The 25,799-nt window shown below is 36.4% G+C and overlaps 1 protein-coding gene across 2 annotated transcripts in view; it reads left to right on the forward strand.

Moving 5' to 3' along the window:
- Window positions 1–25,799, forward strand: part of lg22h8orf34 (linkage group 22 C8orf34 homolog) — an 88,686-nt gene that overhangs the window by 36,666 nt on the left and 26,221 nt on the right. Inside the window, exons 7-9 of one of the 2 annotated variants that reach the window (XM_048175146.1) lie at window positions 7,212–7,347; window positions 14,397–14,479; window positions 16,252–16,325. In XM_048175146.1, coding sequence (XP_048031103.1) covers window positions 7,212–7,347; window positions 14,397–14,479; window positions 16,252–16,325 — 293 coding nt within the window. The remainder of the gene's footprint in view (window positions 1–7,211; window positions 7,348–14,396; window positions 14,480–16,251; window positions 16,326–25,799) is intronic. The other variant, XM_048175147.1, reaches the window with a different exon arrangement.

Consider the following 25,799-nt stretch of genomic DNA (forward strand, 5'->3'; position numbering starts at 1 on the left):
CGAAAATGGCAGATGGAGCAATAATAACTGACATGATCCATGATAGCATGATATTTTTAGTGATATTTGTAAATTGTCTTTCTAAATGTTTCGTTAGCATGTTGCTAATGTACTGTTAAATGAGGTTAAAGTTACCATCGTTTCTTACTGTATTCACGGAGACAAGAGCTGTCGCTATTTTCATTTTTAAACACTTGCAGTCTGTATAATTCATAAACACTTCTTCATTCTTTATAAATCTCTCCAACAGTGTAGCATTAGCCGTTAGCCACGGAGCACAGCCTCAAACTCATAGAGAATCAAATATAAACATCAAAATAAATACTTTAATCACATAATTCGAAGCATGCATACAGCATGCATGACGAACATCTTGTAAAGATCCATTTGAGGGTTATATTAGCTGTGTGAACTTTGTAAATATGCTGTAATATAATCGAGAGCTCGTGTGGCAGGGAGCACGCAAATTAAAGGGGCAGCGCGCTGAAAAAATCAGTGCATAGTTAATGATGCCCCAAAATAGGCAGTTAAAAAAAATTAATTAAAAAAAATCTATGGGGTATTTTGAGCTGAAACTTCACAGACACATTCAGGAGACACCTTAGACTTATAATACATCTTGTGAAAAAGCATTCTTGGGCACCTTTAAGTTTTTATTGCTATTATTGTTATTTTCATTTTTAGTATTTAATTTAATTCACTTAGACAAAATAGCGTAGAATTTTAATAGGCCAATTATCAATATTGACCAGTTTTTCTGTTGTATGTTAAATTCATCTACCGTTCAAAAGTTTGGGATCAGTAAGACTTTACTGAAAGAAATTAATAATTCAGCAAGGATGCATTAAATTGATCAAAAGTGACAGTAAAGACTTTGTTACATACTATTTTTTGAACAGCAAATCATCCTATTATAATGATTTCTAAAGGATCATGTGACACTATAAAGATCAGAGTAATGATGCAGAAAATTCAGCTTTGCCATCACAGGAATAAATTACTTGTTCAAATATGTTCAAATAGTTATTTTACATTTGAATAATATTTCACATTTATAAACAATTTTCTTAGCATTGTGTGCCACTTTGAATTTTCTAACCTATTGCACTGCTTTCTGGGATTGTATTCTCTGTGAAGAGTATATGCGATTCTGCTTTAGAATTTGTGAAAAAGATGTTATCTTAGGAAGCATCAAGATTAAGTTGTTTGGTGGAACAGCCTTTATGTCAGGAGCTTCCCTATGATGCCTTAAAATGCTGCCTATTGTGGCAGCTAAGTAGGATTTTTTGTACATTAAAGACTTTTATGTCTTATATTGCAAGAGCACATTAAGTCAGCGATGGGTCCACAAGTGTAATGACCACTTTTTTCATATTGTCCAGCTGATTAAAGAGTTCAAAATACATCAGACTAAATTGAGTGCACCGTTAACAAGATTATATTCAAAGCCTCGCCACCCTCTCGTTGTCGGCAGGTTCTAAATCCTCAGAGAAGACTCAAACAAATCACAATGAAATTAGTGTCTGCATGTCATGTCTTATTTTTCAGCTTTGCTGGATCGGCAGTTCTAGCAGATTTATTAAGGAATGGCAGTGTAGCGTTTAAAGAGCCTGCAGACACCTTTGTTTCCCCCTGCGTCAGTTCTTTCCAAATGGAATAGAAGAAAAGCCCACTCTGCAGTCTCTTGCTTTACTATGGCAAGAGTTCAGATCCCTGTCAGGCCAATCAAGGGCTATTCCAAGTCTTAAAGTCCACTTCTGGCTCGGGCATTGGCGCATTTGTGAAACAAGCAGCTTTAAGCCCACATAAAAGAAGAAATTAGTCAAAGCTCTGTGGGAAAACACTTACAGAAGGACGTTCAATGGAAGCCCAATTAATTAGTATGGGTTTTTATGGGCACATTTGGTTTCTTGCGTATCAACCTCCTTATGGAAAAGCACATAAGGAACTTACATTGATAATATCAGCCAATGATTTTTCATAGTCTTTCCTATCCATTGATGGAGTTTCAAGGGGGATCGTTATACACACAATTTAAGTTTTTTTTGTATTTAAATTGCATATAAAATTTCTATCCAATTGGATTACACAGTTTTAACATAATCAAACTGTTAAACTTGTGGTCCATATTTGCCAGTCATACATAAATAAAGGTAAGAAACAGGTACGTTATGGTCATAATTAAGATTTTTAAATGTTTTAGAAAGAAGTCTCTTCTTCTCACAAAGGCTGCATTCATTTGATCAAAAATACAGTAAGATATAGCAATATTGTGACACATTATTAGACTTTACAATAACCATTTTTGAATATACAGTATTTTAAAATGTAATTTATTCCTGTTGTGGCAAAGCTGAATTTTTTGCAGCCATTACATTCTGATTGATGAAACTGAATGTGTTTCAAGTACAAGCTTCAATTTGGAATTGATATTTTGACATGCGCACATGTGACACTTTTTCGGCTGTGCTACTAGTCTGATTACAAACGGATTATTATGATCCATGTAAATGTAGCTAGTGTCACATGATCCTTCAGAAATCAATCTAATCTACACTCTAAAAAATAGCTGTAAAAAAAGACCCAAATTTACACAGTAAAATACCATTTTCCATTGAAACAGTAATATACCGTAAACAATGCATTCTGGATAATATTATTAATAATATTATTAAAACTACAAATATTACCCAGAATGCATTGTTTTTACAGTATATTACTTCTGTATATTACAATGCATTCTGGATAATATTATTTGTTGTTTTCGAGAAAGTAGTCTATATGATTCTTTCCTTAAAATGACGAATATTACCCAGAATGCATTGTTTTTATGGTATATTACTGTTTCAATGGAAAACGGTATTTTTCTGTGTAAATTTGTTTTTTACAGTCATTTTTTTTCCTGATTTGGTGCTCAATAAACATTTCTTCTTATTATTATTATTATCAATGCTTAAAAACGTTTTTGCTGCTTAATATTTATGTATAAAAATAACAGAAAATTACCTAATAAATGTAATGTGTATTAAATTTACAATAACCGGGTTTATTTATTTATCATCAGTAAATCCAGTCTCGCTGGATATTCCTTTCACAGCCAGCCATGTTTTAAACATCTTCATATTTTTTTAACTGAATAAATCTGAAATTTGAAAACTGAACAAAACTTATACTTATACTGATTCTAAGCAATTATTCATATTCATATATTCATCTAAAAAAAGTTTAACCTGCAATATGCCCTTTAAATATTGAAAATATGATTAATTAATCATATTTTCAGTATGCCTGTTTCTTACCTACTTCATATATGTATGACTGACAAATATGCATCTCAGTTTAACAAGAAGTTTATTGGGTTGTTCATGTTAAAACTGCAATCCAAATGCATGGACATTTTATATGCAATTCAAATAGATAAAAATATTGCAACACTTTAGTTTAGGGTCCAATTCTCACTATTAACTAGTTGCTTATTAGCATGCATATTACTAGGATATTGGCTGTTTATAAGTACTTATAAAGCACATATTAATGCCTTGTTCTGCATGACCATATTCTACATCCCTAAATCCTACCCCATATCTAAACTTAACAACTACCTAGCTAATTAGGAGTTTATTGAGGCAAACGTCTTAGTTAATAGTGAGAATCAGACCCTAATTTAAAGTGTGACCAAAATATATATTTGGTCTGCGCTCTTTTTTTTTTTGTGTTTACCTTTATATATCTTTATCTTGAATGACATGTCCCAGCCAACTCATATCAGCATTAACATTATTGCAGCTGCCATATTGCCAGGAGTTACCCCCTCGGCCCTGAACCACACACCCTGTAGCCCAGTCCGAAAAGAAAGGCTTTCCCACGGTGGACAGCTGTGTTCTCATGTACAATGCTGCGTGTGTGTATGAAGTGGCCTCTGGCTCTCTCTCTCAGCTGGACCAGACCTGTGATGATGAATGAGGCATGTAATATCACCACACTCTCTGGTATTTCACGAACAAGGCAGTGTCCACATTCCTGTGCCAAGCGGACCTCCCTTTTGCACAAACACATGCTCTCCATGCTTGCACGAAGCCTTATGGGAGAAATCTCGTGTTGACACCATGGAGTGTTCGAACACAAAAAGGTGTGTTTCAGGGCTTTTAATTGCGACTGATAAGTTGTTTCCCACCGGGCCCCTTCCCACATTAGCAGCTCAAACAAAAAGACGAGGCAATTGAGAGATGTAAAGTGAGTCGAGTAAGAGTTTCGTGGATGAATAGGCCAAGTCTAATTCCTGCCATTAGCTACACTTACTTGTCTTACAAGGTGCTTTTTTGTGTGTGTGTCCTTCCACACGCAGTCAGCTGGCTGTGCGGTCTCAGCGTAAGTGGTACATTTGGTATATAACACCTACAGCCCCAGGCATGGGTGGGAGGCGCTGACCTCACGGAGCGCAGCTCACTTTACCCCGTTGCTCCTCGTTCTTGCTGGATCATGATGTTTGTGACATGAGAACGAAACTCCCTGTGAGAAACATGCTTTGTCAAATTGCTATTATGAAACAGACAGTTGAAATCTGAGTGAAATCGTATTCGATGAGCCGTGTTAAAGCTATTACATGCACAACTGACCATACATCTATTGAATTATATAATAAATACACCTAATTGGTACAAAATGTTAAATTGACTACAGTATCACTTCTGCTTGCTGTTAGGCTGATGTTATATACAGTAGCTTAAAAAAAGTATGCTTTGCTTACTCGTATAATTAAGCTGAACTCTGGGAAATAACCCAGCGGCCCAGTTGCGTGTTGTAGAGGAACAGCTGTAGTGTAAAGAGAAGCACATCTCTCAGATCCAGCCATCTGCACCTGTTAGCTGGCTGCAGGTGACCATGCTGTGAGCATATGCTGTGAAGGGGTCACCAGCGACCTCAGAGAGTATAGAGTTGCCCATCTCAGTGCTGTTAGCTTTATTTTTCTCTCTTGATGTATTTTCTCTTCTCTGCTTTCCTTCTGTCAGTCTGTTTGTAATGCTAGTGTGACAGAGGGCAGCTAGTAAAAAGCTGTGTGGGTAAACCTCACTCTCCTGACCTCAAGAGGCACACTTGCGACTGACGCTAGAGGCTGTGGTCTTTAGCGTCCTTGTTAGAGCATCTGCCTCCCATGCTGAAGATGCGGTTCGAATCCCGCTTGGAGCGGGTAAAGTAGGACCGGGTACATTTGGTGCCGTGACCTGGATGGGAGTGAGGTTTAGGGAGGTGAGTGTAATGGAAGTAAGCTAGTAAGGGCTGTGCATATAAACCCAATACCTCTTGAGGCACACTGGCAACTGATGCTAGAGGCTGTGGTCTTTAGTGTCCTTGTTAGCGCACCCGCCTCCCATGCTGAAGATGCCGGTTCGAATCCCGCTCTGAGCGGGTAGAGTAAGACGGGTTACATTTGGTGCCGTGACCCTGATGGGAGTGAGGTTTACGGGGGTGAGTGTAATGTAAGGAAACTAGTAAGATCTGTGCATATAAACTTAATACCTCTAGAGGCACACTGGCGACTGATGTTAAGAGGCTGCGGTCTTTAGCGTCCTTGTTAGCGCACACGCCTCCCATGCTGAAGATGCCGGTTCGAATCACGCTCAGAGTGGGTAGAGTAGGACCGGTTACATTTGGTGCCATGACCCTGATGGAAGTGAGGTTTAGGGGGGTGACGCAGGTCAAGTAGAAGCAGTTACACCAGTATTTAGAGAGAACTGATGCAATTAAATAGTTTAAGATGGCTTAAGTGATTGATCAGCTGGACTGTTCAAAGTTTTTTTTTTTTTTTCCCGTCGGAAATATAGATACAGTTTAGGCCTCTTGAATTAAAGGTGCTAAAGAGGTTCTTTTTGTCGACTGAGTTTTTGAAATGAGCGCATGGGTAAGAACAACCCCCCTCCTTCACAGCTCATTTAGAGGGAACGCCTCCCAAAACTCGTGCACGAGTATCGGAACACGAGTGTTTACCACCGGCATTCGCTGTGTTATTAAGCCGGGCACACATTTAACGACTAGCTAAAAATTCTGACTGTGCTCAACATACAGCGATTGTTTCCTGCTCCTGAAGCAGATTTATATACTTTCACATGGAATTTGAACACCGACTGTAATCGCAGACTGAAAGCAACTGGCTCTGACTGGACGCGTTTGAGCGCGATCAGTCATAAGTATCAATTTACATTCATAATCGGCCTTACAATCGTTAAGTGTGTGCACGATCTAAAGCCGTGGATTCATTGTGTCGGACTCACCGCAGGTGACTCATAATCTGCAGTTGTTACTCCTGTCTCCTGACAAAAACATTGCATGCAGCGCCTGTGGAGTGTGGAAAGTTACTGGAGCGCGCAGCCGCGCGTCTCTCACATGGATCGTCATGGCAGTGATTGACAAGCCAGAGGGCCAATCCGCGCACGTCTCTCACAAGGAACGTCACGGCAGTGATTGACAAGCCAGAGGGCCAATCGCGTAAACGATTGGCTGATGTTTTTAAGGCCCTACCTCGTGCACAGATGATGTATATTAATATTATTACTTTCAGTGCACCTAATAAATAGTCTTTTATCAGTTAGTAAAGACAGTTTCAAGTAATATTGCAAAAATGTATAAAACAAAACATCCTCTTTAGCACCTTTAACCCTGTTCTGTTTGTAGTCAGTGTAACCTTTTTAATATAAAAATAAATAAATAAATAAAAAACAATGTTGAAATATAAGGTTGATACTTCAAGACTTATCTCACGTTTCATCCTCTATGAAAATGTCATAGTAAATTCAGTGTTTTCTTATAATAATAATAATAATAATAATAATTTTTATTTGACACCCCATGTATAAATTAATGAAAACATGGATAATTTCATTACATTTTCTGATTCAGTTACAATCTGCTAATAATAATAATCATAATCATAATTATTATTATTATTATTATTATTTTATATATATTAAAATAATAACATTAAAATACAAAAATAATATAAATAGTAATATTAATAATATTATTAAAACAATAGGTTCATTTCAAAATGATTATTATTATTATTATTATTATTTATTTATTTATTTATTTTATTTTTTTTACACAGACATCATCAGGTTCTTTGGGGCTCAAAAAACAAAAGCAATAGCCAGCCTCATCATAACATGAGGGTTCAAATAATCCTTTATCTCTCTCTCTCTCTGTTTCTCTCTCAGAGGATCTGGATGACCTGCGAATGGAGGGGGTCACTGGCCTGTTGCCGTCTGGCAGTAAGTTCAGCCAGGGCCGCAGCTCCTACTGTTCAGAACCCCAGGCCAAAGTCACTCTCAACATCTGCTCAAGGTGTGCAAGGTAAATATTTACACAGCTCAATATTTACCAACAGCTCTACTCTACTCAATGACTTCACTAGACCACTAGAGCTGCCCTTCAGCGTGAGAGGGTTGCCATTTCTGCAAACCTCCATTTAACAAGTCAAGCGGTACACACAATGTGAACAATGTCATCATCAGGTCTGCACTAGAATGCACTGTCATATATCTTAGTCAAGTCACGAGTCACGTATCCTGACCTCTGTTTGCTGAGAGGCCGCAAACGAACCCCTTTCAGCCGGATATGAGGGCCACACACAGCATTCCGACAATTTAGAGTTAAAGCTCTGAGAGCTAAAGGTGAATGACTACACGCTAAGGTAATGCACAACATTCATCTTACTGAGGTGACTATGAGATGTGCAGTTACCTTAAGACTGGGTGTTTCTTCAACTATGGGCACTTTTGGCCCTTTGGATCTTTAGGAAATTAACTCTCTTAAAGGGTTAATTTAACCAAAAATGAAAATTCTGTTATTAATTACTCACCCTCATGTCGTTCCACACCTGTAAGACTTTCTTTCATCTTTAGAACACAAATGAAGGTTTTCTTGATGGAATCTGAGAGCATTCTTTCCCTCCATAGACAGTCAGGAACATGTGTAATTTCCAAAACATTTCAAATTAGTATTCTGTTTTAGAAATGGTAATTGTGGTAATGACATTCTTGTCTTTGGAATAAAATGGCAGACTTCTTTCTCTAGCTAAAGCTAATTTTACAGCTACAATTGTATGTATCCTAAATAAACACAATTAAATAATATTTTCACAATTTTTGCATTATCTGAAAGCTTGACTGGAAATTACGCATTGTAAAAATATTTTGTTCAAAAACCTCACTAACCTCACAAACGTTTGAAGATATAAATCAGTTTTACACAATAAAAATATGAAATGGTTTGTCTATTTCTCTTTGTTTAGATGATAATATTTTTAAACCTGTACTAATGATTTATACATAAAAGCAGTTAAAAAGAAGCAGAAATAAATTGAAAGACTTTTTTTTTCTTCAAATTTCAAATCTGTTAAATAAAAATCACCCCAGGACATAAAAGTATCCAAAGTTGAACAAATACCATCTGTGGATGAGAGAAAGCTCACATATCTTAAAAGCGTTCTAGAAATCTGATTGTATTCATAATATTCACAAACAGAGATAATCTTCATTATCTCTTGTTTTCTGTTTTTATTTCCTGTTTTGTAGTTTGTGGCTGGATGAAATGATCACATTTCACACTGTTGGCTGTGATAGGGTGACTCAGTGCTCATGTCCGATGCCAGGCTCTGATAAAAAAAAGAATCCGCTGGGTTAGATGGCTGCCACACTCCTACGTTGCCCCAAATTTGTTTTGTTTGGCTTTTTCTTTTTTGCTTTTCATTTCTGCTCCGTATCAGATTCACCACGGATACTTTAGGCATTCTTCACAGTCTACGAGATGCTGAACATATCTTCTCACTGTAGGGTTGCTGAATGCTTATCACAAGATCACAGTTTGTTTGCTGACTGTTTATCACATTGATGTGGAAGTTCATTTGTTTATATCACAGGTTAAATGTGCAGGATTGTTAATACGGCCCACCCCGCTTACATACTTTGTTGGTCTTTTACTCCACATTAGTGATGTCCGATTCATGAATGAATCAATCGTTTGATTCTGAGCTTTAAAAAAAACTGAATGATTCTGAATCTGAATGATTCATTCATAAATCAAACTGAATCAGTGATTCACTAACTGGTGCTAAGTGTCTGTTTGTACACCTGGAAAACCTTCAATGCCATATAGACTTGCCTTAAAGGATTAGTTCACTTTCAAATAAAATTTTCCTGATAATTTACTCACCCCCATGTCATCCAAGATGTTCATGTCTTTCTTTCTTCAGTCGAAAAGAAATTAAGGTTTTTGATTGAAAACATTACAGGATTATTCTCCTTATAGTGGACTTCAATAAAATTTTATTTGAAAGTGAACTAATCCTTTAAGACTTGCCAAACAGCAGCAGCTATATAAAGAGAGGAAACTGATGCCCATCTCTCTCTCTGTGTGTTTTGCCTTTTCCATTTCTTTGCCTGGGCATGCGGCTACTTGGAGGACGCAGGCAGCATTCTTCACATTTTCTTAGGCTCAGACTTAGGAATCCTTTTATTTGGACATTTATCTCAAGTGGTCAATGAGTGAAAAACATCCGAAAGTCCGGAAGTTAGACAGTCATAAATTGTAACATTATACTTAAGCCCTTCAAGTTCATTCAGTGGATTCACTGGTTTATTGTTGGTGTCTATATAGGCAATAATCTTAATGCCAGTTTTATTTACAAATTAACAAAATACTAAGCTGAATTTTCAGCATCATTACTCCAGTCTTCAGTGTCACATGATCCTTCAGAAATCATTCTAATATGCTGATTTGGTGATCAAGAAACTTTTCAGCTCAAAATACCCCATAGATTTTTTTAATTCATTTTTTTAACTGCCTATTTTGGGGCATCATTAAATATGTGCCGATTCAGGCTGCGGCCCCTTTAAATTCTTGTGCTCCCCGCCCCTGGAGCTCGCGCTTGCCTTAAACAGTGCATAAAATTAAATTCACACAGCTAATATACCCCCTCAAAATGGATCTTTACAAAGTGTTCGTCATGCAGCATGTCTAATCGCGTAAGTATGGAATTTATTGACTCTGAATGAGTTTGATGGTGCTCCATGGCTAACGGCTAATGATACACTGTTGGAGAGATTTATAAAGAATGAAGTTGTGTTTATGAATTATACAGACTGCAAGTGTTTAAAAATTAAAAACACTTGTCTCCGTGAATACAGTAAGAAACGTGTAATGGTAACTTTAACCACAATTTAACAGTACATTAGCTACATGCTAATGAAACATTTAGAAAGACAATTCACAAATATCACTAAAAATATCATGTAATCATGGATCATGTCAGTTATTATCACTCCATCTGTCATTTTTTGCTATTTTCCTTGCTTGCTTACCTAGTATGGTAACAATGGTGTTCGTGACTCACTGTATGTCATTTCCATGTACTGAACTCTTGTTATTCAACTATGCCGAGGTAAATTCAATTTTTAATTCTAGGGCACCTTTAATATTTTTGGGGAAAAGCATTAATTTATCATTTTAAAGAGAGTTTTTGTAACATTCTAAATATATTTTGTGTGTGTATATATATATATATATATATATATATATATATATATATATATATATATATATATATATATATATATATATAGCTTACACCAAATTCCATTTGACAAAAAATTCTAAAAAAATCATATGAAAATTAGGCTCAATACTATTGCAATAATAAGTGCAATATAATAAATAACTAATGAATAAAACTAAATAGTAAATGCAACAAGTTATTTTTTCTAATTTAAATTTTTTTCTAAAGTTATTTGACTAATTATTCATATTTTATTTATATATTCTCAAACGTTTTCTCACAAGATGCAATAAAGCCTACAAACATCAGTCACAATGAAACTTTAACTGGCTAAGAAATGTGAAAAACTTATGTGTTCTTAGCCTTACTAAATCTCCTGCAGAGATCCTCTGTCCTATAGTTCACCACTGTCGGAAAGGTCGTGGGATTTATTCCTTATCTGCTCGTGTCTGTCCTCTTCACTTGATGGATGAGGTGGTAGACTAGCCACACATGCTTAGGAAAACAGCTCATCTTGAATTAGCACAATCACTCTCTGATTTCATCTGCTCTTTAAATTGACTACAAATATGACACTTCTGCATTACATATAGGGGTACATGAATAAAAAAGTGCATCTGATCCAGTTCAGGAAAGCAAACCTGAGCCACAGCTGCCAAGTGCATTCAAGATCTGACCCCTCTCTCATATTATGAGGGGACTGACCCGATCAAGCACAGTTGGATGAGTCATTGACCATCATTATTTTAATTACTCATTCAAAATGATGGTGTATGAAAAGGAACTGCTCAGATGGTGTGGCTAAACCCGATCTGTTTTTTTTTTTTTTTCTCAGTGGCTTCTGTACATATGAGAAAGAATAAGAGGATAAATTATAGAGAGAAAGTTACAGAAAAATTAAGTTACAGAAACTTCATTGAAACGGCAAGGAATGGCAGTAAAAAGAGAAGGGGTTGTTTTCTTTTATCATCATGCTTATTAGCTGGCTTGACTGCCTACAGGAAAAGGCACGTAATGGCAATGCTGAGAAATGTAAAATGAATCAAGCCTATCATTTGCCAACTGCAGCATTTGGTGATTTACAGTTCTGAAATGAAACCGCTCCAAAATAACAGTTTGAGAATATGGCATTGTTGAAGAATAAGGTATGACAATTACCATGCTGTAGGTCTTCATTTTCCAGTCCTCTAGGAAATTTGTGAGACTGAAAGGTTTTAATTGGATGCTCCTACTCAAATCACATGATCCCGGCCACATAATACTGAATGCGCACTAAGAAAAGTCCATAAAAATACAAAGTGTCTATTTACACTAAGTGCAAGTAGCATCCCTTGTTGGTAAACGCTATTTACTCTAGCTCCACCAAAAAATGTCTGGTTGGGCCACTCAAGTTTTAAAAAAAACACACAATTCAACATCTTCAGTGGCGCAGCTGTAATGAGTAAGACTTGCAGACCTGGATTTTAAAGCGATCGAATCCGCCTTTTGCCGAGCTCGCATTTATTTTCAATAAAAATGAAAATAATATTCTAAAAGTGGAAATCAACTGCGAACGAGTGTTTAATAATATTAAAAGTGTTTATTGGGTAGGGTTAGGGGAAGGTGTAGGGAGGGTTTTTATTCTCCCAATATGGCAGCATCCATTTAATAATTTTAATAAATATAATAATTTACACTCTATGATATTACTGTATCCTGTTAATGTACAAAAATACTGAGGTGCAAATAGTATCTGCCAATATAAAGTATAGATAACATCTATTTACTATTTACCTTTATTGCAAAGAACTGATACTTTTACATGGTGTAAATAACATTTCGCTAAGAAAATGCTGCTATTGTAACTTAGTGTAAATAGAATATATTGCTATTTTCACTTTGTGTAAATAGCATCTATCGCTAAGAAAATATGCTATTTTCACTAAGTGCAAATAGCTGCTGCCATAAAAATAAGACCCAATGTACTGTGGTAATGTGACAGAATTTTCCATATTGACTTTTTACAAATGTTCTTCTTGTATTTTGAATTACGCTTTGCATTGTTTTGAGTTTTATGGTTAAAGGAAATGTCATAAACTAAAAATTACTAGTAGCTTTTATGCTTTTCTAAATTTTTTTTTTTTTTTTTTTTTGTGGGTGCTTTTTTTTTTTAAAAAGCACATTTTATTGGTTTTCACTGCCTAAAAGGATCACGGTAGTCCATAAGATGGTCCCAAAGGGCTAGTTCACCCAAAAATGGATGATGGATTTCTTTCATAGACCACAATAGGGCATGTTCCATTGTTTTTCTATGTACAGTCAAACCAAAAATTATTCAGGCAGTTTTGATATTTTTGATATATTTTTACTAGTGTGTGCAGGACACTATAGTTCATTTATGTAGGTGAGGATAGCAAAATTAAACTGTGACATATTATACCCAAAAATTCTTCATACAGTGGACTACCAGTAAAATTAATAACAATTTGGAACCAAAAATTATTCAGACACTTTGACCTGACCATGTTTTGCTTAAGTGTTATCTGACATAATTAAGATTATTTTTTTCTGAGACAGTTTAACTCTGAGATCATATTTTATTACCATTTTTTAAACTGTAGTGAATAAACTGTATTAATGAATGAAATGTTCAAGGTGTCTGAATAAATTTTGTAAATACGCCCTATACAGATGTTTTTGAAAGCAAAAATAAGTTTTTTGTGAACGACCTCGAACTGAAACTGGAACGTGGGTTGCCTTGTGCACAGCTATTGCTCCTACATAAATTTAGTAGCACAGTAAAGATTACATTTATATATGAATGCATTAGTGAGAGAGCGATTGCATGTGAATTAATTCTAGCTGTTAGCGTCTCTCTACTGATAGTGAAGCTGTTTGTTTTAGTTACTAAGAAGTATATGCTAGAACTTTTCAGTTTCTAAGCTATTTTATTGATAAATCACAGAACAGTGTTGACAATAAAGATTCTGTATGCGCGCGATCTATCTGCACGCTACTGTCTGTGCGTGTGCGTGTTATGTAGCCGCGGTAGTTTAGAACAGCGCCTAACTGACGTGTACAATAAGCTGTTTAAAAAGTGCATTCAACTGATAAATATTGAGCATCCAGATAGTATAATCAAACATATCTTGTGGAGCGCTCTTGAAATATGAAATTTATTTGTCATTAACTATTGGATACGAAGTGTAAAGGTGGACTTCATGGATTTCTTATCCTGTTGTGCCCTCTATAGGCCATGACCAATGACTAGTTGACATCAGGCTTAAAGCGTCATGGAAGAGCATTAAAGTCGACTAGTCGATTAGTCGGTGCAACCCCTAGTTTGAAGATGACCCAGTGTCTTATGGGTTTGGAATGATTCACTTTCATTTTTATGTAAAGAACAGCATCAATCCCCTAATCCTAGCATCCTCTGAGATTGGGCATCATAAATTATGTGAGTTTGAGACAGCTGCACTGTTTGGCGATTAGTAGATTGTTGTCAGGTCTTAAGCGTTCCCCTATGTTACGCTCTGTCTACATTCCAGCCTGCCCATATCCTCATCCTCCCCTGATAGTGATAAGACAAATAGACTGCTTTGGCACAGTCTCATCACCTTTTATGAATAGAGACTCACTGTCTCCACTTGTTCTCATCTAGCAAAGACACTGGGTAAAAATAGAGATTTTATTTGATACTGATCCATTACATAGAGTTCTTTCATAGCCTCAGCAGAGAGTTTGCTCTGAATGGAGAACATGATAGTATTTTCAATGTTATCTTTCACAACTATCATAACTGTGGGGAGAAATGCAAGCCACTTATTTGAAATTAAAGCCTTTAAAGCTCAATTTTTGTATTTTGTAGGCTTCAAGGGGACAGTCTAACTGCAAGGCCTGAAGAGGAACCAGCACCCCATGTCCCAGAGCAAGCTGTGCCAGAAATACCTTGTAAGTACCCACAGGCATAACTTAAATTCATGGAGCCTGGGGACAACATTTTTTTTAATGGGATATGAAGCCACACAAAAGGCCAATCCTGTCCAAAAAGAAAATATATTGGGCTTTTGTACTTATACACACTACCATTCAAAAGTTTAGAATAATTAAATGTTCTAAATATTTTTGAAAGAAGTCTCTTATGTTCACCAAGTTCTCTTATGTTCTTATGCATTTATTGGATAAAATACAATTAATCTTAATAATAATTGAAATATTATTACAAATTATCTTTTTAAAGATAGTTTTATCATTTTCTATTTTAATATAATTTAATCCTTAAAAAATTAAGAGCCTTTGATGAATAGAAAGTTCACTGAACAGCATTTATTTGAAATAACAATAAAAAACTATAAAATAATAAAAAACAATAAAAACTTTTGATCAATTTAATGTATCCTTGATGAATAAAAGTACTAATTTCTTCTTTTTTTAAAGGGTTAGTTCACCCAAAAATGAAAATAATGTCATTTATTACTCACCCTCATGCCATTCCACACCCGTAAGACCTTCGTTAATCTTCGAATCGCAAATTAAGATATTTTTGATGAAATCCGATGGCACGTGAGGCCTGCATAGCCAGCAATGACATTTCCTCTCTCAAGATCCATAAATGTACTAAAAACATATTTAAATCAGTTCATGTGAGTACAGTGGTTCAATATGAATATTATAAAGCGACGAGAATATTTTTGGTGCGCAAAAAAAAAACGACTTATATAGTGATGGCCGATTTCAAAACACTGCTTCATGAGGCTTCGGAGCGTTATGAATCATGAATTATGATTCGAATTGCGTATCAAACTGCCAAACTGCTGAAATCACGTGACTTTGGCGCTCAGAACTGCTAATTCGACACACTGATTCAACACGCTGATTCATTGTGCTCCGAAGCTTCATGAAGCAGTGTTTTGAAATCGGCCATCACTATATAAGTCGTTATTTTTTTTTTTTTTTTGGCGCACCAAAAATATTCTTGTCACTTTATAATATTAATATTGAACCACTGTACTCACATGAACTGATTTAAATATGTTTTTAGTACATTTATGGATCTTGAGAGAGGAAATGTCATTGCTGGCTATGCAGGCCTCACGGGGCCATCAGATTTCAACAAAAATATCTTAATTTGTCTTCCGAAGATTAACGAAGGTCTTACGGGTGTGGAACGGCATGAGGGTGAGTAATTAATGACATCATTTTTGGGTGAACTAACCCTTTAAAAGTTACTTACACCAAATTTTTGAATAGTGGTCTATCGTGATTTCCACAAAAATATTAAGAAGCACAACTGTTTTTAACATTGATAATAAGAAGTTATTATTGTTATTATTTATTTATTACTTTCTTTTTAGTTTTTTTTTTTTTTTAAATAAACTCTGTAAAGGACTTTAGAGGGCCCCTCTCGACACAGGGCCATGTAGTACCTCCCAAGCAGAACCATAGAAAAGCCCACCCTGCTTTTCTCCTCTCAGATGATCCCATTAAATCACATATCATATCCAGAAAGAGCAGATTCATGTGAGTACTGTATCATGTTATGGAGTCTGCTGAAAGGAGCAGGCAGTTAAAAATTAGTTTTTTGTTTGGGATTCACTCACTCTTACTGAGGAGAAATTTAATCTAGCCATTGTCTCTTGAGGGGCCCTTTTGGTGTGGGAGCATATTGTGAGTGTGTGTGCGTGTGGTAAAGGCCTTATTGTGTTTTTGTTCTTCTGGATCAGGTCCATTACCCGCGGTGACAGAAACCCTGACAGCAGCAGAAGATCTGCAGACTGCCTCTCAGGTGACAGGGCAGGTAGGTGATCCTCACCCAGCAAAACTGTTCATTATATCGCTTTCCCCAAGTCATTAATGTCTACAGCATCATCTCCATTGTGAGTGCTGTCAGAGGGACAGTTAAAACCACTTACATCGTTCTCCAGGGAGGACTGGCCCCAGCGTGACTTGACTATTTGTCTCCATGCTTGTCAAGCTAGAGGGGACGCTTACCTTGCCAAACAATGAATGCGAGCTTATCATGTGTAAAAGGTACATTGTGTTTGATTAAGGAGCTATTAAAAAGGTGCAGGCTTTGGATGAACACAATCTTGGCTGTTTACCTGGTGAGAAAACATGCAAGACTTGCGTTCTTCTCGCAGAGTATCGTATTGTTGATGGAAAAGTGTTCGTTTACATTCGAGAGAGAGGTCAATGAGGACACCTGTGTTGTAGAAATCCCCCATTCCATCAAATCTGTCAGCAACAGCCACCAGAGACCAGAACAGACTTCCAACATGGAACACAATAACAGGAGTCTGGAACCGTTCACACAGGACATGATCTTGTGTTCAAAGACAGCTGAGCAGAACACAAGGGTTTCAAGTCTGGCTGTCTGTTCATCTATCGTTCTATCTATGTGACTATCTATCTATCTATCTATCTATCTATCTATCTATCTATCTATCTATCTATCTATCTATCTATCTGTCTGTCTGTCTGTCTGTCTGTCTGTCTGTCTGTCTGTCTGTCTGTCTGTCTGTCTATCTATCTATCTGTCTATCTATCTATTTATCTGTCTGTCTGTCTGTCTGTCATTCTATTTATCTATTGGTTTATGTGTCCGTTAAGCCCGAAACACACCAAGCCGACGCCGACGATCTAGTGGTGACAAAAGCAGACTGTGGGGGTGGCTCACGTCGGCAGCGTCTAGGTCCAAAGTTGGCCTGACACACCAAACCGACCCTCGACACCCGACGGCCAAGTAGCACGTCCGTTCTGCACCTGCGTAAGAAAAAATGCCTTTCCATACCAGCAGGTGGCAGTAGCTGAACAGCCAATCAGAATGATCAGATGGCCCGACTGACCGACGCCAATTTAACATGTTGAATCGGCCGAAAAAAAGCCGACGAGGACCAACTTCAACCGACAATCCGATCCAATTCCGATTCTGGGAGTCATGATCCGATTCCAAAACGATTCTTGATCTACTTTTCTTCTTATTAATTAATTAGTTTACCGACTTGAAAATCTTAAAATCCTTACATAAGCAATTAAGTACTTTTTAAAATAATTACAAATTGAAAAAAATTAATTAAAACAATTGTATGTTGAGAACTTCAAAACATACAAGCAAGTAGCAAATAGTGAAGATTATCTGAAAGTTTTCCATTCAAGAATTGTGAGTGATTTTTCTTCATCTTTATTGTTGTTTGATACTAAGTCTATGACATCATAGACAGCGGGAGATCTAATAAGCTGCATTCACACACGGATCTCTTTTGAAATTTAAGAAGTAATGTGGTTTGTCCTGTCCGTTTAATCCCTTAAGACATAACTGGCTGTGTTTACATTAATTTTACGTAATAAAAGTACAGCACAGGTGGTAGAACATATTTATTAATATGCTTATGGGTGTGTCAAAACTTCTCCAGGGCCCCAAAAATCCTCAGACCCCAGAGGGTTAAACCACCTACATGGAGTTGCGCACAGCCGCATGCGCGAGCACTCTTCAAACTAAGCGCATTTGAAATTGAAAGCAGCCTTCTGTTAGTGAGGTTCATATTTTAAATATACAAGTCCACTACATTCCAAACCTCATAAATTATGGCTTTGAAGAGCATTTGTAAAGAAAATACCGATGGGTGAGACCGCACACTGCAAGTGTAACATCAAACAAAGCGCGCATCTCTCAGAGCGTATCCTGTGCAATGAAGCCCGCGAATGTCCATGTAATCCGCTTCAACCTTTCCGAACTTTATGAACGATTATTTTATGGAAGGTTCAAGCGGTGTATGTGTGTGAGGAATTGGAAGCAAGCAGAATCCAGGTGTTTCTAAAGCACACTCAGCGTAATCGCGCATCTGGTTAAAAACTAAGCTCAGAATCGATTCTGAAATTTTTAGAATCGATCCAGAATCGTTGGAGATAGAATCGCGATGCATCGATGGATCGATTTTTTTTCTCCCACCCCGTCTGTCTTTCTGTCGTTATATTTATCTATGGGTCTACGTGTCTGTCTGTCTGTTGTTCTATTTATCCACGGTCTGTGTCTATTTGTCTTTCCTTCTGTTTATCTATCTGTCTATGTCTTTCTGTCTGTCATTCTATTTATCTATATGTCTATGTGTCTGACTGTTGTTCTATTTATCTATACATCTATGTGTCTGTCTGTTGTTCTATTTATTTATCCATCTGTGTCTGTCTGTCTGTCGTTCTATTTATCTATACATCTATGTGTCTGTCTGTCATTCTGTTTATCTATACATCTATGTGTCTGTCTGTCATTCTATTTATCTATCCATCTGTGTCTTTCTGTCTGTCGTTCTATTTATCTATCCATCTATGTGTCTGTCTGTCTGTCTGTCGTTCTATTTATCTATACGTCTACGTGTCTGTCTGTCATTCTGTTTATCCATGTATGTCTATCTGTCGTTCTATTTATCTATCCATCTATCTGTCTGTCTATCTGTTATTCTATTTATCTATCCATCTACGTGTCTGTCTGTCGTTCTATTTATCTATACATCTATGTGTCTGTCTGTTGTTCTATTTATTTATCCATCTGTGTCTTCCTGTCTGTCGTTCTATTTATCTATACGTCTACGTGTCTGTCTGTCATTCTATTTATCCATGTATGTCTATCTGTCGTCATTCTATTTATCTATCCATCTATCTGTCTGTCTATCTGTCATTCTATTTATCTATACATCTATGTGTCTGTCTGTCGTTCTATTTATCTATACGTCTATGTGTCTGTCTGTCGTTCTGTTTATCTATACGTCTATGTGTCTGTCTGTCTGTCATTCTGTTTATCTATACGTCTATGTGTCTGTCTGTCGTTCTGTTTATCTATACGTCTATGTGTCTGTCTGTGTCTGTTTATCTATACGTCTATGTGTCTGTCTGTCGTTCTGTTTATCTATACGTCTATGTGTCTGTCTGTCGTTCTGTTTATCTATACGTCTATGTGTCTGTCTGTCTGTCATTCTGTTTATCTATACGTCTATGTGTCTGTCTGTCGTTCTGTTTATCTATACGTCTATGTGTCTGTCTGTCATTCTATTTATCTATCCATCTGTGTCTTTCTGTCTGTCGTTCTATTTATCTATACGTCTACGTGTCTCTGTCGTTCTGTTTATCTATACGTCTATGTGTCTGTCTGTCATTCTATTTATCCATGTATGTCTATCTGTCGTTCTATTTATCTATCCATCTATCTGTCTGTCTATCTGTCATTCTATTTATCTATACGTCTATGTGTCTGTCTGTCTGTCATTCTGTTTATCTATACGTCTATGTGTCTGTCTGTCGTTCTGTTTATCTATACGTCTATGTGTCTGTCTGTCGTTCTGTTTATCTATACGTCTATGTGTCTGTCTGTCTGTCATTCTGTTTATCTATACGTCTATGTGTCTGTCTGTCGTTCTGTTTATCTATACGTCTATGTGTCTGTCTGTCTGTCATTCTGTTTATCTATACGTCTATGTGTCTGTCTGTCGTTCTGTTTATCTATACGTCTATGTGTCTGTCTGTCATTCTATTTATCTATCCATCTGTGTCTTTCTGTCTGTCGTTCTATTTATCTATACGTCTACGTCTGTCTGTCTGTCGTTCTGTTTATCTATACATCTATGTGTCTGTCTGTCGTTCTATTTATCTATCCATCTATGTCTCTTTCTGTCTGTTGTTCTATTTATCTATCCATCTATGTCTCTTTCTGTCTGTCATTCTATTTATCTATACGTCTATGTGTCTGTCTGTCTGTCTGTCTGTCTGTCGTTCTATTTATCTATCCATCTATGTCTCTTTCTGTCTGTTGTTCTATTTATCTATCCATCTATGTCTCTTGTCTGTCTGTCATTCTATTTATCTATACGTCTATGTGTCTGTCTTTCTGTCTGTCGTTCTATTTATCTATACGTCTATGTGTCTGTCTGTCTGTCATTCTGTTTATCTATACGTCTATGTGTCTGTCTGTCGTTCTGTTTATCTATACGTCTATGTGTCTGTCTGTCTCTATTTATCTATCCATCTGTGTCTTTCTGTCTGTCGTTCTATTTATCTATACGTCTACGTGTCTGTCTGTCGTTCTGTTTATCTATCCGTCTATGTGTCTGTCTGTCATTCTATTTATCTATCCATCTGTGTCTTTCTGTCTGTCGTTCTATTTATCTATACGTCTACATGTCTGTCTGTCGTTCTGTTTATCTATCCGTCTATGTGTCTGTCTGTCATTCTATTTATCTATCCATCTATGTCTCTTTCTGTCTGTTGTTCTATTTATCTATCCATCTATGTCTCTTTCTGTCTGTCATTCTATTTATCTATACGTCTATGTGTCTGTCTTTCTGTCTGTCGTTCTATTTATCTATACATCTATGTGTCTGTCTGTCGTTCTATTTATCTATACGTCTATGTGTCTGTCTGTCTGTTGTTCTATTTATCCATCTGTGTCTGTCTGTTTATCTATCCGTCTATGTGTCTGTCTGTCTGTCTGTCATTCTGTTTATTTATACATCTACGTGTCTGTCTGTTGTTATATTTATCTATCCGTCTATGTGTCTGTCTGTCATTCTATTTATCTATCCGTCTATGTGTCTGTCTGTCATTCTGTTTATCTATACGTCTATGTGTCTGTCTGTCATTCTATTTATCTATCCATCTGTGTCTTTCTGTCTGTCGTTCTATTTATCTATACGTCTATGTGTCTGTCTTTCTGTCTGTCGTTCTATTTATCTATACATCTATGTGTCTGTCTGTCGTTCTGTTTATCTATACGTCTATGTGTCTGTCTGTCGTTCTATTTATCTATCTATGTGTCTTTCTGTCTGTTGTTCTATTTATCCATCTGTGTCTGTCTGTTTATCTATACGTCTATGTGTCTGTCTGTCATTCTATTTATCTATCCATCTGTGTCTTTCTGTCTGTCGTTCTATTTATCTATACGTCTACGTGTCTGTCTGTCGTTCTGTTTATCTATACGTCTATGTGTCTGTCTGTCGTTCTATTTATCTATCCATCTATGTCTCTTTCTGTCTGTCATTCGATTTATCTATACGTCTATGTGTCTGTCTTTCTGTCTGTCGTTCTGTTTATCTATACATCTATGTGTCTGTCTGTCGTTCTATTTATCTATCTATGTGTCTTTCTGTCTGTTGTTCTATTTATCCATCTGTGTCTGTCTGTTTATCTATCCGTCTATGTGTCTGTCTGTCTGTCTGTCTGTCTGTCATTCTGTTTATTTATACATCTACGTGTCTGTCTGTTGTTCTATTTATCTATCCGTCTATGTGTCTGTCTGTCATTCTATTTATCTATCCGTCTATGTGTCTGTCTGTCATTCTATTTATCTATCCGTCTATATATCTGTCTGTCTGTCATTCTATCTGTCATTCTTTAATTCTGTCTATTGTTCTGTCTATCAATCAATTATGCATCCTGTTTGCGACCTTGAATTGAGGAGCTGAATTGGATTTAAAAGCATTTTCAATTCAGTTCTGGCAGGAGCACAACTCTGGTATTTAGAACTGCACTGACGACCGTGTTTTTGACATGAAGGAACAAAGCCATAGAAAAACAGTTAATAGACATCTTAAACCTTTGTGAACAACCTATCTCCTTGTATTCTGTGTTTGACTCTCAGAATCTCATGGGAATTTAACTGTATAGAGGTTTCTGTCACTACAGCAACCCCAAACTCGCTATAACCCATCATGAAGTGGTTATTTTTCTATCAGCAGCAGAACAGAGAGTGCAGCTATAATTACAGAGGAAAAGTGTTGGAAAAAATCCTCTTTAGGAATCGCTGGCTGAGTCGTGTGTGGAGCTTATGGGCTGAACACTCCAGACAGAGTGGCAACACCAGGCGTGTGAGGCTTCTTCTTCGTCGCCCAGTGGGGACACCCAAGGAGCGGTGACTGCCCTGAGAAACCATACCACAGAGTAAACAATGCCGTCCGGACGCCGTATAAGGCCTCACACGCACTCTGGTCTGCTTTCTCATTCACACAGAAACACGTTCTTTACTTTGGCGTGCATTTTTAAGACCTGTCTCTCTTTCTGAAAGGAAAAAAAGAAAGAGACAGACAGAGAAAGTGTGAAAGGAGGCCCCATCGTCTATAGATTAAACCGTGCCAGTGAGTTTAGAGCGAGACGGCTAATGTTTCCCACATGAAGCGGCGAGTGTGAAAGGATCAGATCACCTACTGCTGCTTTTAAAGCTTAATGTGGTTGTTTTCTGGTTAATTGCTTATTTTGGGCTCTATTTGAAAGGCAAATGCGATTTGTCTTCCTAATAGCTTATTACTTTAAATGGTCCTCAGGGGTTCTCTCGTCTTGCCGCCCAGAATGGCACGGAAAACAAAACGTAATACTTTTATGAGCTGAGTCACTTCTTGGGACAACAATAGTCATGGGCACTGTATCTGTGCTGCTCTCATCCTGGCAGTAACACGTGTTCTTAGGCCCATAAATGATGATCGTGATGGGCAGAGCTGCTTATGGGCTTCAGTTTGCATAGAGCATCTTGGGAGAATTTAGTTTGGTTGTTGGCCTTTGGACAACCTGTGATATTATTATTTTTTACATACATTCTGTTTTTATGATTTTTATAATCTGTTAATTTTATGAATGTGATATTATAACTAACTTATGTATTATATTATTTTGTAAGCATTAAATATACTATAGCATTGAATGTTTCTTGGCTGTTGAACAGAATAATAGAACATTCATAAATTAAACTAATTAATGCAATATATATATATATATATATATATATATATATATATTATTTTATAAATGACAATTATGATTATATAATATTAATAATAATAAAATTAATAAAAATATGTTTTGACTAGAGCTTTTATTTTTAATTTTTTTCAGCCGGTTAAAAAAATAATCAAACTAATTATGATATGCTTATCAACTAATTACTAATTACCCCAAATATTTTTTTCCAAGACATTACATTATTATATAGGCAGTGGTTAATTCTGTCTGGTCATGATTCATTTTTTCTTTTCTTTTTTTCTAATTGTGTATTTTTTTCATAATTAATCACAGTGAATTAATGTGTTAAATTGATATTGCACTATTAAGTAGTTGTACTGTAGGAAGTTGGAAAAATGTCAAACTCTTTTAGAACTAATTATTCTTTCTACCAATTCAGACTATAATTCTGCTTTGTTTTCAAAAAAATCAAGATCAGATGGTAGAATTTAATGAAACCTCTTGAGCCTGACCTGGATGTTTCATTATTAAAGTGGAAGTATTTTATGTTTTTCTGCATATGCTAATTACGTCCATGTAACATAATGTCTGTATTACTGAAAGATTTGTTTATGTACGGCTAGAAAATCAGGATATTTGTTTTCTTTTTTCCTATGGGCTTCACTTTTGTTGTGACAGCCTCCCACCTTGGCAGTTCCGAAATATTTCAGCTTCAAGCTTTTCTTTTAAGATTGGACTTCTTGTAATATAAGCCATCGCACATTAATGGGTCTCTCTCATGTGGTTTCCGGTCTTGATTGTCTTAGTAGTGGGGTGATATTAAAAAAACAGCCTTGAGGAGAGTTTGCTTTGACTGTGTGAGCTAAAATGGTAAAGTTTGGAAATGGCTGTGCATTGGCCTTCCTGATCTTTCTGATTGGACCTGCTCATTTATAACATGGAAGAATGTAGTTATCCTTGACACAGATGATGGTCTGTGTCATTACACATTTTTGCATGAAGACAAATCCTTTTTTTCCCACATTTCTGGTTCTGGATTTGTTGTTTCAGTCCTCTAAACTGCAGTGTGAATTTACCTCCATGTCTGATTACAGTGGGATCCAAAAGTCAGAATCCACAGTAAAAATCTGGGATTCAAAGTCTAATGAAAACCTGAAAATAAACACATTTGGGGATTTTAAACAAAGAAATGAAGATGCCAGCTCAAGTGAAAGTGTGAGAAATCAAATACCAAGAAACTCCAAAATTCATGTTCATTTTTATTCATTTCACTCAAATTGTTATTTTAATAATAATAACTTGAAATGGCAAAAGTTGCGTTGAAAAAAAAGCATGTCAGTATGAAGATGCTCATTCTATTTCCATCTGTTTTTGTAATGGACTGTACTGTATAACATCCGCTCAGGAAGAAACAAAAATGAAACCTTTATTCTTATCGTCAAGTAAAAATGAGAATCCAATTTTGAGAAAGAAAACAGTGTTGTGAGATTGTTTAGTTGAGTGAAACAGCAGGGGTGGCCCCAATTTCATCTTCTGAATGGGGTCCCTGAGCTCGTAAGGGAGTCTGAGACCCTGCAGCTCCCCTTCAATTCAAACACTGAATATAATTCAAGCAATTTATAAGATATATGCCAGAGGAGCTGACAGACTCTCCCATATATTCCACCGAGCCATCTGGTTCATGTTTTTCACTCATTACAAATTTCTGAAATGTTGTCCAGCTAACATAATATGGCGATAGCATTAACAAATTATTCAGCAGACCTCTAGAACAAAGATATTTGTCAGGCAAGATGCAGAAAACAGACTCCTAAATGTCACAAACCTGAATAAAGCCTGTTATAGAAAATATACAACGTTCACTGTCTATATGGTTGTTTTTCAGCATGTTTCACATGTTTGACTTTGTTATAAACAAACTATTCAGATGTGAACTGGTTGAATGAAGTCATTTCAACAGGTTATGTATAGTTTGTGTGAGCTCTGCGGGCTCATGTTGTTTTCACATATAATCCAGGTGCACACAGTATGTCATGCTGTAGGGCCCTTCTCCTGTGGTTTAGGGTTTAGAGTTTAATCAGATAATAAATTTGTTATTGTCCATTTCCCTTTTGATTTTGGCACAGCGCCTGTGAACATACATAATGTGCTTTTGCATGCTGCCAACTCGAGTAGATTTAATAAACCTTTGTGTTAGACTTAATTTCCGTCTGCAGTTCACTCTATCGTCAAAGCACCATAGAGGAGGTTCTCTCGTGTATTTGTGTACAAATTAAATCTTTTAGTGCTGAAATTACATTTGATTTTGTGGAAATGGAAGTTGGATAAAAAGGATGTACACAGATGTTTCTAATGGCTTTTAAGAGACACACATAATCACATGTGATTCGTGGTTATTATCGTTATCTAAAGCTAAAAACATTTTTGTTAACTGAAATAAAGCTGAACAAAATACGGAAGAGGATTAGGGCTAAGCAATAATAAAAAAATAAAACCATCTCGAGATTAAAGTTGTTAAATTTTGAGAAAAAAGTCGAGATAAAATGTTGAGAATAAA

The sequence above is a fragment of the Megalobrama amblycephala genome, linkage group LG22, assembly GCF_018812025.1.
Source record: "Megalobrama amblycephala isolate DHTTF-2021 linkage group LG22, ASM1881202v1, whole genome shotgun sequence".
Taxonomy (NCBI): Eukaryota; Metazoa; Chordata; class Actinopteri; order Cypriniformes; family Xenocyprididae; genus Megalobrama; species Megalobrama amblycephala.